Source organism: Erithacus rubecula (assembly GCF_903797595.1).
Source record: "Erithacus rubecula genome assembly, chromosome: 8".
Taxonomy (NCBI): domain Eukaryota; kingdom Metazoa; phylum Chordata; class Aves; order Passeriformes; family Muscicapidae; genus Erithacus; species Erithacus rubecula.
In genome coordinates, this window is record NC_136659.1 from 14,785,011 (window position 1) to 14,800,275 (window position 15,265).

Sequence of the window (15,265 nt, forward strand, 5' to 3'; positions counted from 1 at the left end):
ATAAGCATAGGTTTGGTATCAAAAATACATTGTAAGGTAAAATAAGGCTATTTTGGGTGTTCTGCTCTGTGCCTGAGCACTCATGTCCTGTATCATTAAAACTGTGTCTCTAGTATTTCCACTTACTCAGGTTCTAAAAATGTGAACTTCATAGCATTTTTTCACTAGCATTCTTAAAATTACACAAAGCTTTTCTTTCTTTGAGAAGTAGAGACAGGCATTTGGCCCAGCAAAATTGACTCTACTAGTGGTGCTGGATGATGGCAGCAGGGCCAGGGATGCTATCAGCTACTAGAGTTTTTTTAGCTAGATGTATGTGGTTAATTTAAAGAATCCTTTCATATTGAATCTTTCATCACCTCTTTTATACTGTAAAATCAGGCATCTGTTTTTCTTGTTTGTTCTGTTAATGTTTGATTATATATAGTTACCTATTGAATATCACAAGAGGATTTTTTTTAGTAGGATGATAATCAGAATGATAGGGAGTGTGAAATAACAATATTACTTACTAAAAAGACACCAGGTTTTTTAACAACCCTGGGAGAAATACTTTCACAATACTTATTGAAGCAACATATTCCTAAGGAAATAAGGCAGTTCTTCTGATACAGATATGTATTTTTCACTGGTATCAGAAAATAAATAACAGGATTCTGGTGATTATTCATACAATTGGTAGTTGAATAAAGTTTTCTCAGTGTTCAGTTGTGTGAAATTAAAGGCTGTGTCTGAAGCTGCAAAAGTTAAGTTTTCTCCTTTTCTCTGAGCTCTTGATTGAATTTATGTCCAAAGAGAATGGTTGAGGGCCAATGCTGCTTCAGCAGTGAAGGAGGAAATATACTTAATTTCCTATAGTAGAAAAACTGTTTATACAAACATTAGGCTACTCATTATTTCCTTATTACTTGTTTTCAAGGAGAATGAAAATATTTTAGTGTTGGTTACACAAGTTATATCTGAAATGCAATTTATTTGTCAAATCTTGAGGGCATGACTGAATAGTCATAGTGCTCAGGCAAACCTGTTACAGAAGTGGGTGAGAATGCACAATTATAGATGTCATTTAACTGAAATGAAGACGAGTGTTTCATAGCTGACTTTAACTGCAGTTCTGCCTGGGTAAAAACCAAGAGAGTGGTTCAGACACGGGCCCATGAGAATTTACTTGCAGAGTGTGTCAGTTCTCCTTGATTCTTTTATTTAGATGCCCATAAATTTCATATTAAGTTCCAAAGTACTTCAGCATCTGAGTATAGAATTTTAAGATTTTTGTTTTGCACAAGCAGCAAGTGAAATATGTTTATAGTAATATATTTCAGATTCATAAATGGTGGAACCAATGTTATTTTTACAGCTGAGATGATGAACTGAGACTAAGTAGAAGTTAAGGACTTCTGAGCATCTCCATTATAATCTTTGAAAGTTATTTTTCTAAATATTCCTACATTATTAAAAGGTTTAAAAGGCAGTAGAATACTATAGGAAGTTTGCATTCCAGGACATCAGAAATAAATGTATCAGAATTTGCAATAGGAGTATAAAATATTTTCAAAATAATAGATGTCTGATGTTAGAAAAGCATAAGTTTATAGCTAGCAAAAAACATTTACTTTCACCCAGAGGACAGCCATATTTTGTAATAGCAAATCTTATACTATATTTCAAGCTTTGCTCACACTGTATTAAAATTTTCCAACTCACAAATTTTCCTATTCCAGCCCAAACAGACTGGCATATCTCAGAAAAGATGAAAATAAATATGCCTGCCTATAAAGCAACAGGACTCAGGAAGACTGAGTGTTTGGATGATCTCACTTTATGAATACTCTTTGAATTAGCATTTACACCTGCTAGCTGTTTTTCAGATCCACCTTGTTTCCAGTTGCCAGCACTGTAGTGCTACTGGTATTGCTGGGTTTTATGAACAAATTTCTAGCCATAGTTTTCCTAACCTGTCAAAAAGAGAAATTAGATATTGGCATTTTACACTAGGAAATTGCTCTGTGTTGCTGTTTGTAGATAAGTTGGTTTTCTCCAGAGGTAATATGCAGCATTTGCCACAGTTACTTGTTCACCCTATTAGGTCTAAAACCTAGAGAAGGAGGAAGCTGGAAATTGTAATAATCTTTTTCAAATTAAGAAAAAAGAAGTCTGATACAATGTGCATTCTGTAAAATATCATTAAAGATCAGCAGGTGACATGGACACACAATACAAATGGCCTTAAGTGAGTGTTCAAAGTTTGTTTTCTCCAGACATACTACATACACTCCTGCATTTTGGCTAATAGTGCAAATTAAACCCTTCTTATTCCTCCAGCTCTTGCACTGAGAAATTGCATTGTATTGAAGTATTAAATTGGATGCTTTTGAAATGTGAATGCCCTTTGTTAATACATAACAATTTTGCAGTTATTTTACTATACGTTGCCAACGTATCCTTTTTTTCTTCCCCTGCTGGTGAGTGCATACAGATTTTTCTTGATCTTATCTTGAAAAACAGACCTTAGCCAACCAACAGAAACCAATTCCCTAAGAATCTCCAAATGTGTAAGCAATTGATTAAAAATCCTGGGCAATACAGCAGGATCACCTCTGACAGCCCAGTAATTGAAGCAGCAGGAACTTTCAATTCAGGTAGGTGTACAAACAGGTACAGGAATAGATTTTGCAGGGCAAGGTTTTATCCTTGCAGAACTACATCTACCTCCAAATATTTTCTAATTCTCATCAGTCCACTGTCATAAAAATTAAACCTAACTAAAATTGCAGAAGAGAACTTTTTTTAACATTACATATTTATTTTGATCAGTACAAATATTTTCATATTCTGAAGAGCCTTTGTTATGCTAAATGAGAAATAAAATATCTAAAAAATTGTCAGCATCACTGCTATAACATAGCCATGCAAGTGATAATTCTGAAGGGAAAAGATACTTGGGTTCAGCCTGTTGGAGAGTAGTGATGCAGTTAATCAAATAATCATTCCAGCTACCAAGTTCACCTAATATTGCACAGCCATCCAGACATTTCCTGATGTAGCTTCACTATTGTGAGAAAATGTGTTGCAGCTTATTTGAGGGCACATTTGTGTTTGAGAGGAAAAGCTTTATATTTATAGCTTCCATTTTTTCCTCCATCTTTGTATAGAGACAAAATTAATTTTCTTCAGAATGTGTCAAACAGATTTGTTTCATTATATAAAATGTAGCTCTTTTTCATACAGGCCTGAAGTACAAGAAAAAAGCATCTTATAAAAACTAAAAGTAACCAATGGGTTAATAGATACACTGTGCTGATTTGCATGTAGGTTTGCAGTGGAATTTTTCTAGAACAGAGCCCTACGGGTTTTTCAGCCTCATTTCTCAGTAGACTGCACAACTGGTGAGAAAGTAGGTATTTTGTCTGACAGCCATTAGAGTCTCATTATTCAGCAAATGTGCAGACAGCACAAAAAATATTTTGAAACACCTTATCTAAGTTTTCTACCTCCATCTTAATGAGTGTGAAGAAATAATCTAATGCTCTTGTTTGTTTTGTTGAGGGGTTTTGTGAGTGGTGCTGAGATGAAGGACAGAGTACTTACAAATCTGTAAGGGTTGTTGTGACCCCTACTAACTTAATTGATGTCCTGCTATTGTTTTTATGGCATATATTACTCAAAGTGTTCATCTTTTCCATCATAAGAACAGTTAAGTGTGCATGTGTGTGGCTTATTCCTCTATAGCACTGTGAACCAAAAGAAAATGCTTTCTGTGAAGAACAGTGTTTTTAAACTTGCTTTTCTTACTGGTGCTATTGTCTGACTTTCTGTTCAGTAACTTTTCTGCTAATACACTGAAAGAGGCCCTTCTTTTTATCCTGTTAATTCAGCCACTGAAAATCTCCTCCCTTCAAATCTTATTTCAGGTCAAGGAGGTGTACAGCAGCTCTTGTTTCCAATATAATTATTTGTGGGTGTTCTTGTTCTATCCCCAAACCTGTGTTCCAGGGTAGATCCTAAGGTTTGGTTAGGCAGTACTACAAGTACAGTGTGACTAAATAAGTTTTCCCCACCTTGATTTTATTTTGTTGTAATTTCTTAACATCTCTCTTAATTACATTCAGCCAGGCTTGTTATCTCTTTGACTGTGATCTCTCTACTTTAATGTTTTTTGTTTCAAATCCTTCAAATTTTGTTACAATATTTCTGTGGCACTGATTTTTCTCTCTCCAGATTTATGGCCTTCATTTTCAAAGCTCTCCATACCTTTGTATGTCTTTTGTAATACACTTTCAAACGGTGTCTTGCACCTACCACACACAGCCATTGAAAGCAGCTTCCCATACAGCTTCCCTCTTTGCCTGGACCTATTTTTGAAGAGTTCCCTGCAACCAGCTGCAAAACTTGCTTCTTTTAATTTCACCTTCAAAAATTTTTCTTTTGCTGTGATGGATTGAGAAAGAGAAAAACACATGTGAGAAGTTTGACTGCCACAGTGGTGGCTGTGTCAGTGACTGGTTGTTGTGTCTCTCTGTGGTTTCATAATTGTCTGCAGTGATCATCTCTGCTCTCAAACTGATCCTTTGGTCTGGGGAACAATTTCTGTGTGCAGAAAGCTTAGAACAGAGAGGTCAGCTGGTGACTATTGAGTAACTTTTCAAGTAACTCGCCTATCTTCAGCATTCAGTGGGCATATTTTGTAAAGTGTGGGGAAATAATGTATTAAATTTCTCACTTTTTAGATTTATTTCATATGTGCCAAGTATTTAACATGTCAAATTTAAACTGAGAATTTAATTTTTCAACAGACACATTTTTGCTTTGTGTTTATGGATGCTAATTTGGCTTTACTGATAAGTTTTTTCAGCAAAATTTCTTGGATTGTAGAATTTATGCAACTGATTTTACCTTTTCTGCACAGTTGTTTGGGGAAAGAATGTTTAATACTCTGACAATCTCATGAATTTCCTTCTCCATTCTGTAATTATTGTATGCTTCAAAGGTTGTTTGATGCAGCCCAATATTCACAGGCATATATGGAACTGTTGAAATTACAGGGAGAATCTGATAATCTGTTTCTCTCAGTACAGCTTTACCAATATGGGAGATATGTTTGCTTTTCCTCAAACTCTCTCTTAGTCTCCAAAATCAACACTTCAAACTAATGGCAACTCCCTGTAGCACAACTTATGTGAACTCAAGGCTATCCCAATCCAATATTGGCACCCCACTTTCTGTATCCCCCCCCCAAAAAAAATTAATGTTTACTTTCAGAAATCACTTTTGATTTTAGTTACCACAGGAAGTGGTACAGTTAGAAATCAGTTGAAAATGTTCAGGATCACCAAGCAGTCCTTTTTTTAAAAGGTTGCTCTTTCTAATTTCTAATTTGTACTCCAATTCAAACAGAAAAAAGAAAATTCCATTAATGGAATAGACCTATTGTGTATGCCACAGCAGCTGTAGTAAGACTGGCATGACCTGCAAAGGTTAGTGAGCCACTTCAGCTGTAGAAGTGAAGCAGTAGAACCTGTAGGTTTGAACCTGTGAGGTGCTGCTCTGCAGTGTCCTGACTTTGGTACTTGAAATGAGGCAGTTCTGATCAGATAAATAAATCTTGAATTTTAACATGGCACTGACACAAGCATGAGTTAAGCAAGCAGAAATATGTGAAAACAACTTCAAAGCAAAATTAAAACAATGTAATGGGTGAGAAAAACACTGATATTACTGAGCCCAAAGCAATACTTAATTAGCTTGCTTTAGTTATTTTCCCAGGGTTCTACTTCAAAATAAATTCAGAATTCAGTAAGAACCTGAATCATCAATTTACTTTTCTGGAATTTAAGACACAAGAAATATGGCCTTTCTGTATGGTAAAGGAACATAGGGAAGCAGTACAAATCAGATTTTAAATTAACTTCTTGCTCATGTGTTTTGATGTGAGCATTTCAGCCTGACCCTGGTGCAGATTGAATCACAGCTACTGTCTGCAGGCAGTAGGCTGGTACTGACCTGGTCTTGTGCTTCCAGCTGTGCAGCAGAAGCTGGTGTGCCCATGGTCTGGGCAGGATGGACTCACCCCTGCACTTGTTTGGGCTCCACCTGGCTCTATTGGTCTCAACCCAGGAGGAGATCAGAGTAAATCTGAGCCTATTCTCAGTAATACCTTCAGAAATAACAAGAGGGCTGTAATCCTACAGCTGCATCTTAAAATTCACGTGTATTTTAAATGTGGAAGTATGGGTATGAGTGCAGCCATTAAGTTATATTTTTTGATTTCTGCATGCAAATATTATTTGTTAGCTCTGTGCTATGAGTATAAATAAATCATCTTTGTGCTTTGTATATACATGAAATTTGCATTTCCTGTGCTTTGCACTGTTGAATAGTTGGCATTTCTGTCTCAAACATAAAACTGTAAGTAATGGTGTTTTGAATTCTGTGGATTGAAACAATAAGCTGTTATCAAAAGCCCATTTGGAAAAGTGCAATTTTCTGATTTTAGAAGCCAGGAAAATGCAGTTCTGGCCCCACTGCAGTGATAAATACGCACTTAGCTCCATGTACTTTCTGTGGGAGTTAAACTGTATAATAACCTTACAATTATGATCTTTGAAGATGTTCTGCATTAAACATTTAGAATGGTGGAAGGAAACATTAATTCATAGAGGCGCGTATGTCTCTCCTTATACATCCCCATCGATGAAGAGCTTATTTGTGTCAGGAAGCTTTCCAAATGATGGAATTATTATGTGAACTGAGGTTCTTTCCAAAAGCTGTGCTACTGGTGGAATGGAGCCCAGCTGCATGCTGGTAACTTCTCTCTAATTCTGTAGAAGTTTCCTTGTTAGTGTGTTAACACTAACTGCATACTCTAGAATTGTTGGAATATGAATTGTGAGAACACTGTAAATGTGGGGAGTAGTATAAAAACCAACATACTGCATCACCTGTTGGCTAGTTAAGTGAGAAGTGGGAAATGAAATCTGTAATTTTTTCATTCATCTGTTAAATTCAGTGTTGGAAAACCATCACTCTGGGATGGCAATTGGTGGCCCCATGTGAAATGGATCTTCTTCCATATCTTGGGATGTTTCTCCACAGGCCCTTGATGGCAAAACAAATAAAGTGTGCTCCCTCTTGTTGTGGTCAGTGAGATCAGTGGGCAGGAGGGTAAGCACTGTGCTTGTTGCAGAGGTGATGATTTCTATCTCCAGGAGGTGTTTCAAAAGCACCAAAATTTTATATTTAAAAAAAAATAAATTAAAAAAAATACATGGGGAATGACATAAACCCCAAAGCCAAATTGGAATTGTAATTGATACATCTTAATATACAGCTTGCAGTTCTGTAGGTATATTTTTCCTTTAAGGCCATAAATGCAAAATGCTGTGGAATCTTCCTTTCTTCCACCCTGGTTCACATATGTTCTGGTGTTATGCCTTTTGCAGTTCAGTATAATATTGCATAGAAAAAGTAACAACAGCAGCAATTCTATTTTTCAGTAATGTAAATTTGCAAATGACAGCTGTTCAGTGTGTTTCATTTGTAGATGTTAGCACCTCTGAGAATTTTCCATATTGAAAACTCTTTAATTTAGAATGTTAGCAAATGCTGTTTATCAAAACTGTTTTTATGAAGACTCATAAATCAGATAAAGTATTCTAGATTTTTGCAGATGTGTTGTATTACTATGGAGACTTTAAAATTGAATAGCCTATGAAGTACAATTTAACATCAGTTTCTCTTGTCACACTTTGTCAATCAAAATACCTTCAGAATCTGATTTTAAAATTAATTTGGTCCTAATAGTCTTTGTGCTTGATTATTTGCAATGCTTAATATTGGTCCTAATAGTCTTTGTGCTTGATTATTTGCAATGCTTAATACAGTTTATATTGTGTAATTTCAAAATATTTTTATTGTTATTTTAAAAAATCATAGTTCTTGTATTAGAATTTTCTTTCTTCTGGTTTAGAACAATCTAAACTTGAAGTACCGCAATGCACTTCTGGGAAGTATGCCAACAACTGTGGGGTTTAGTTTTGGAATGGCTTTTCATAGTTCATACACACTTTCAAGTGTTTGAGTGGGTACAATCCTGTTTTCAGAGTTCTTGGTAGCACAGTCTTGGCCTGATACACAAAGGTGTGTTGAGACAGAGTCTGGAAGTTGTAAACATAAAGTGCAAGGATCACTATTAAAAACTAAATGCTCAAATTAGAGCCTAGTTTTTCAAGTCAGCTCAACCCTATTTCAAACTAAGCCATGGGTTTTAAATGGGGAGGTTGCTCTGATGTAGATGTACTTTCTTAGATGATTTCAGTAGTTCAGTGAACTTATTCAGTCATTTCTGTCTGTTTTGCCAGGGTTGCACATACCAGCACCACTGCTGTCCCCCTCCCACCCCGTGTTTGTTTTGGACAGAGCTTGTTTTACTGCTGGCAGCTAATATGGCTTGTGGTCACAAGGCCTGCAGTTGAACAGCTTCAAATGCAGTGAGCCCTTGAGGGGCAGCATGTAAGCAGGGAGCATTTGAGTACTGGCTCTGGCACAAAGTTCCTCTGTAGGCACAGCTGGGACATTTTCTCTCTTGCTCTGTGATCGCCATCTGCAGAAATACCTGCCTACCTGTCTCATAGGAGCACAGATGGTTCACTCATGTCTGTGAAGTGGTAAAGGGATGCACTGAATGCACACAGAGGCCATCTGATCCACAAATATATGGGGAATTGTTAATGGAAAACCCTAAAAATATCAGCAACTGTGTTCATGTGTAGCACCATACATAACTCCTGGAACTGAAATGTGGGATGTGCGTCAGGATGGCGCTGGAGCCTCTCAGTGTCCTCCCAGTGACTTCAAGAAACTTGAGCCCTTCCAAAGGCAAATTTATTGCTTTTGAGAAATATATTTTAATTCCCAAATGCAAAGTCTTGCTTGTTTCTGAGTGCTGGCCAGTCCTTTACCTTGGCTTCCTTTGAGATTGCTTGGGCTCCTGGTCCATGCCTGCAGCACAACAGCAACAGCAGGCATGAATTTGGTGAACTCATTGGTATCCACTTGTAACTTTAAAAACAGGAAAATCACCCCTTTTGTCAAATTACACACATTTCATGGCATGACTTTTAACAAGATTTCAAGGATGCTTCTCTCTTTTATGAAATTAGATAAATTAGCCCCCTCTTGTGCTATGTTTGCCACAGGACTATTACTGCATGCTTTTTGTGTGTGTGGCATAAAACAACAACATATGTATTTTATTTCTTTTAGAAGATAAAGGGAAAGAAAAACCCAACAGTGCAAGTCAGCAGTCCAATACTGAAGTGGATCCTTTTCTTCCCAAACCTGGAGTTGCATCTGCAGCACCTGCCTCATCCTCCAAGAGCACGAACGGAGCTGCTAACACAGTTACTGAGTCAGAAGAGGAAAAAGCCAAAAAACTACTTTACTGTTCATTATGCAAAGTGGCTGTGAATTCCCTTTCACAACTAGAAGCCCACAATACGGGTGAGTATCCATATGGTACAAGTAAGTTGTGTGTTAACATTTTTAAAATTCAGTAACAAGGTGGAAGCCACACTTCACTGAAGCATCTTCTAGTTAAAACTTACAATAGCAAGTTACAAAACTGGTCCTGTTAATGGCAGCTTCCTGCGTGGTTTTTGATATTCTATTAAAGCTCTCTGTAATTTTTAAAACTATCTTTCATGTACTCTCTAAATTTTTAATTGACAAAATCCCTACAGTTCATGTTAACTAATTAGATCCCTTCATACCTTCACACAGAGGATCACAGTATGATCATGGTGATTTCTATAACACATAAGGTTTCTAACATGTCAGTGTTCTCTCTCTTTCATATTTTGTCTCACTATCATTGGTATCTGTTATTTTGCTGGTAAAACTTACAGTAATTTGTTTGTTATTTGATATATTTTATAATTTAGGGTGGGCTCATTAAGTTTCCCAGATGTCCTAGAATCTTCTGATTATTGAAGATTAGATATATGTCTTTTTCTAAGCCACAAGCAGCAATCCCTAATGTTTTCTGTCTGTGTATGGTGTGCTGGTGATGTAAAGCTTGTTAACAAGCCATTGAAGCTGGTTTTACAGCTGTAATCCATTCTTGAAATGGGCAAAGCAGCCATTTCTTCCAAATCAGAGGATATTTATTGAAGTGTTCCTGTTCCTAGGCAGTTTTTGAGGGATTGCTGTGGTTCCTGTCCCAGTGTTGGCTAATACCCTTTTCTGCTATTCACTGGCTTTGTGGAATCTGGCAGAAGAAAAAGCAGCAAACACTTTGGCCATCCAGTCACACACTGCCCCCAAACAGTGAGGTCCAGCATTCCTGCTGTTCCCTTTTTGCACAAAGCCTTCTGGCTTGGCCTTTCAAGGATGCAGAAGCTACACTGGCTGAAACAAGAGTGATCATTAATCTCAGTCTATGGTGACTTTAACCATTCTGTCTTGAAGATGAATGTCACAAAGTCCCAGGGCTGAGGGAATGCTTTGTGCTGCTGATGATGAGCTCATCTGCATCTCCTTGCCCATTAGGCTCCAAGCACAAGACCATGGTGGAAGCTCGGAATGGTGCTGGTCCCATCAAGTCTTACCCTAGGCCTGGATCCCGAATGAAGGTGCAGAACGGCAGTAAAGGCTCAGGACTGCAGAACAAGACCTTCCATTGTGAAATCTGTGATGTCCATGTTAATTCAGAAATTCAGCTTAAGCAGGTAACTTGCATGCATCTGGAGCTCTTTGTTGGCTGAAATTGCATTGCAGTGTTGTAGCTGCAGTTTAGTATTTCTTATCTGTCTTCCTACAATTGTTTCTAAATATTTAATTATAGGTCAAGTTCACCTAATTATTTCACTTGGGAAAAGTGGGGTTAGTTGTAAAAAAGAGATGTCAATATCAATGAATGACATAGAAGATCTCATTTAAATATTTTCTGTGGTTCAAGACAGATATTTGAACCTTGTTCTCCTAACTATAAGAAATTCTGGGTTGAGGTTCCCTGAATTTGTCTTCTGGTGCTGTTTTCAGTCTGATGGGATAGTGCTTAATGCTATGTGAGAAGAAAAACAAATCTATTGGTTTGGGACAATCACCAGTAGGGTAATACTGTAGATATGTCTGAATTATGTAGAACAACATTATCATTAACAGTGTGGCTGTTGTGTGCCCATGCAGCTGTTCTCTGAGCCAATTAGCCCTGGGTTCAGAGCTGTGCCCATACAAATGCAGTGAGTTTGATACCCAAATGGGAATCTCTGACTGGATAGTGCTGTGCTGCATCAATGTGTCCTCTAATTCCCTGGTTTTTAGTTAGCTCCAATGTAATGTTAAATTGCATGTGTAGACATATCCCTGGGTACTGGTTCTTCCTTCAGCTAATATTGAATTATTTACACAACCGAACGGTATCAGTGAGACGAAAATTTACCTCTTACTTCTGCATGTCCCTATGACCTACAGCTCTGTCTGGTTTAAGGCTCCTCAAGTGGAAAAAGAAAATACTAACCAAAATATCAATAATTTGTAGAGCCTGTCTTGAATCACAAAATATGCCGTATTTGATTAGTTTCTGATTCTTTATTTGATATGCTCCAAATTTTTATGTTTAATTTAGCAAAACTCATCTTTGCTCTCTCTAAAGAACCTACTTTATCTTACAAACAGGGGCCTAGGCATATCCTGCTGATAAATCAATTTCAGACTCAAAACCGAGAAATGTTTAAAGAGCTAATTAAATGTGAGGATATTTATTTCAGCACATCTCCAGCCGAAGGCATAAGGACAGAGTTGCAGGGAAGCCTATGAAACCTAAATATAGTCCTTACAACAAACTGCAGCGCAACCCAAGTATTTTAGCAGTAAGTATTTTTATTTCTCATCACTGTCTGTGTGAATTTGTGATCTTGGGGACTCCCACTGCACAGAGACAGGAACATGACAGACCTGATGCTTCTGCAGCCTCTCTTCCCCTGCAGGCTGAGTCTGCACAGGAGTGAGATTTGAGCATAGTTATGTATTCTGTCTGCTCAGTCCAAGGCATGCAGACAGCACTGCAAGTGTTATTTACTGCTAGAAAGAGGGGAATAATCAGTGGAATGGGGAATGAACCATGTGCTCTGTGGAATGGTATCAGCTCTGCTGGACGAGGGCTCTTCTCTTTGAAGGCAGCAATGGATGCACTCTGCTTTTTGCACATCTGAGATAATTCTAAGCTATGATGGATGTAGTCAGGGAAAAGGACATAGGATGCTAAGATACAAAAATATTAGTGCTCATTCTCTGCATACAGCAAAACAGAATGCTATGTGGATCTGTTAGTTGGTGCAAAAGAGCCATCAGGTGTTTCGGAGAATTGTCTGCCTGTGTGTTCAGGCCATGTCTGTCACTGATACCAAACCACTGACCAATCCCTGTCACACCCTCCTGCATTCCCTGGAATCCCCCAGGCTGCTCCTGCTGATCACCTGCAGCTGAAGTTCAGGCTGGCTTTGGCACAGCATATTTTGTATTTTTATTTGCTCATGACACAGCCAGTGTTTATTAGAGAAAATTTCTTGCCACCTATGGCACAAAAACAGTTTATAGGTTGAAAAGACATGCAAATGTGTGTGGGCAAGAGAAAGCATGTGAAAAGCCTGTAAATGCTAAAATATTGATATGTCTTTGTAATTGTTTGGAGGCAAATGAAAATGCCTTAGGCTTCCTCTAAGATTCCCCACTCGATAAGTTCTGCCCATGCTAATCTTCTTCACTTGTATAATACATCATTTTATCATCTATTGCATAAGGAGACCACCAATTATAAAGGAAAAACATGAGCATTTTTAGTTCCACAATTGAATGATTGTAGTACAAACCATTTTCAGTGAGAGATATAGATGTGAGTGTATATATTTCTGATTAGCTCTTTCACCACAAGCACCAGCAACACTTGTAGATCATAAACTGAGTCATATACATATTTCAGAAAAAGTTCTTTTTGGTATTAGTCTTAAATAATAGTTCTACTTAGAAAAGAGCAGGTCTGCATTGAAAAGTACAAACCTGACTGGCCTGATATGACCTTCCCATCTTATCCTCTCTACTTTTATTTAATCATTTTTGCAAGTAGAAATTTTGACTTTTGATATTGAAGTCTTAATCGTGGGGGTATTTTGAATATTTCATGCACAGTTATAACTTTATATAATTTATATAAGTTATGCAAGTTATGCTTCCTTCTAAACATCAGTCTGTTGGATTCTAGACTCAAGAGATTTATCTTTAGATATAGGATTTGGTTGCTTTGATAGCCCTGGGAGCAAGAGGACAGTGCAGGTAACATTTCTAAGCAGCTGGTAAGAGGCTTCTGTGAGAAGCCACAACATTCCCTGTGGCAGGGTTCACTTTTTCCCTCGTGTGGAAGTGGGCGTTGGGAGAACCGTATTTACATTGCTTTTGTGTGTGTGTTTTATTCCAGGCAAAACTCGCATTCCAGAAGGACATGATTAAGCCTCTGGCACCTGCTTTCCTCTCATCTCCCCTTGCTGCAGCTGCAGCTGTATCATCAGCTCTGTCCCTCCCTCCCCGGCCCTCAGCATCCCTGTTCCAGGCACCAGCCATTCCGCCAGCCCTGCTCCGACCGGCCCACGGGCCCATCCGGGCAACGCCTGCCTCCATACTCTTTGCACCATACTGATCTGGTGGTGGGAAAGAGAGATAACTGTGGCCAGTACAAAGGGTAAAGGAAAGCAGGAAAGGGGGTGAAATTCTAAAATGTTTCTCTTTTGCAATGCCATCCAGCGTGACACCTCATCCACCCACATCATAAAATCCATCACTGATGGCACTGCGTTCTGGAGTCTAGACAACTCTGTCTTCTCTCTGTATCTATTTTTTTAACCAAAATAGTGTGATTTGTTTAAAAATTATATTGCTCATAAAATTTATACCATTAAAGATCCATGCATCTATTCATTTTTTTCTTTTGTTATTTTTTCAATTTATATGATGCACCTTGGAATCAAGAAACATAAAATATTTTCCTGACAGACTTGAAAACTAGGGTCTTCCTCACTCACACCTGTGTAAATACTCCTCTGAAAAGCAACAGGGTGTAATCTAACGTGGAAAAAAGGAAAAGGCAGATGAATCAAATGTTTGACTGCAGATAACATCTCAAAAAGGAATTGCATCCATTTTTTTCGTGTGCTCTTGTTGACAGGGATTTTGTGCTGTCCTAGACCCCAGTACTGGTGTATCTTGTGTAGTACTACAGATGTACCATGTCTGATTTTAATACTTTTAGTTTCTGTGCAAATGTTTGAAAGCAATGCAATGCTGAAGCTTTTAATTATTTCTTTTGTGTCATACTTTATTTAGAGAAATCAGAACTAGAAAGCCATATAACATAGAGTTAAGATTACTGCTTGTTTGCTACTTTCATTTAACTTATTTTTGTTGTTTCTTCACTGGTGTTGCTAAGCAATGTTTAAAGAGAAAAAAAGCTTTTCAATTGCACATTGCCACAGCTCACATGTGTTGTTCAAGAAGAAAATGGATCCATGTGTTTGTACGTAAATATCCTGTTTTCTTAATTTCTAACTAGTTTCCTTTGTAATGATGCTGCATAACATTGTGGCTCCCTAATGCAATAATGTACAGAACATAAAATATTTATAATTGACCATATTCTCTGTTTACTGAATATATTACAGTAATGTCCCACCTATCTTCTTACCTCCCCAACCCTTTTATAAAGGTGAATCAATATGCAGTGCTCAGACTGGAGTCATTATGTGATAATGGGGACTACAGGTGGAAGAAAGGAAAAAAATAAAAAAAGAGAGAATTAACTTTTAGAGCATCTCTATCAGCAATCCATAATAGTAAGATGTCTGTGTATTTTTTTAAATGTACCTTTTCAATAAAATAATAAGAAAATTATACATGCTTATTGTGTTTTAATTGGTACAGGGAAAAAAAAAAAAAAAAGCCTGAAACAAATTTAGATAAAGGAATCTTGCAGGAGCAGACAAAGCATCAGAGTTGCAATAAAGCATAATTACAGAACCTGTGTTTGTTTCCCTTGTGTTTTAATGTCTTTTCCTCACTGCAGCCTGTAACAGCCTTTCCTGGGGCTTTTTTGCAGCAAGACTGTAAACATTCACTACATCAGAGTTTCGGAGGAAGACACAGCAGAGACAGGTGTGTGATTATGTGGGTGTTTTACTGTACCACCAAAATCTACACCAGGGTCACTGCTAATGGAGATTAA

At 37.6% G+C, this 15,265-nt stretch overlaps 1 protein-coding gene across 13 annotated transcripts in view; it reads left to right on the plus strand.

Moving 5' to 3' along the window:
- ZNF385B (zinc finger protein 385B) overlaps positions 1–14,931 on the plus strand; it is a 145,964-nt gene extending 131,033 nt beyond the window's left edge. For all 13 annotated transcript variants that reach the window (XM_079310360.1, XM_079310363.1, XM_079310365.1 and 10 more), the window contains 4 exons: positions 9,262–9,498; positions 10,546–10,724; positions 11,766–11,867; positions 13,469–14,931. In XM_079310360.1, coding sequence (XP_079166486.1) covers positions 9,262–9,498; positions 10,546–10,724; positions 11,766–11,867; positions 13,469–13,687 — 737 coding nt within the window. In that variant the 3' untranslated portion in view covers positions 13,688–14,931. The remainder of the gene's footprint in view (positions 1–9,261; positions 9,499–10,545; positions 10,725–11,765; positions 11,868–13,468) is intronic.
- Positions 14,932–15,265: the final 334 nt, after the last annotated feature.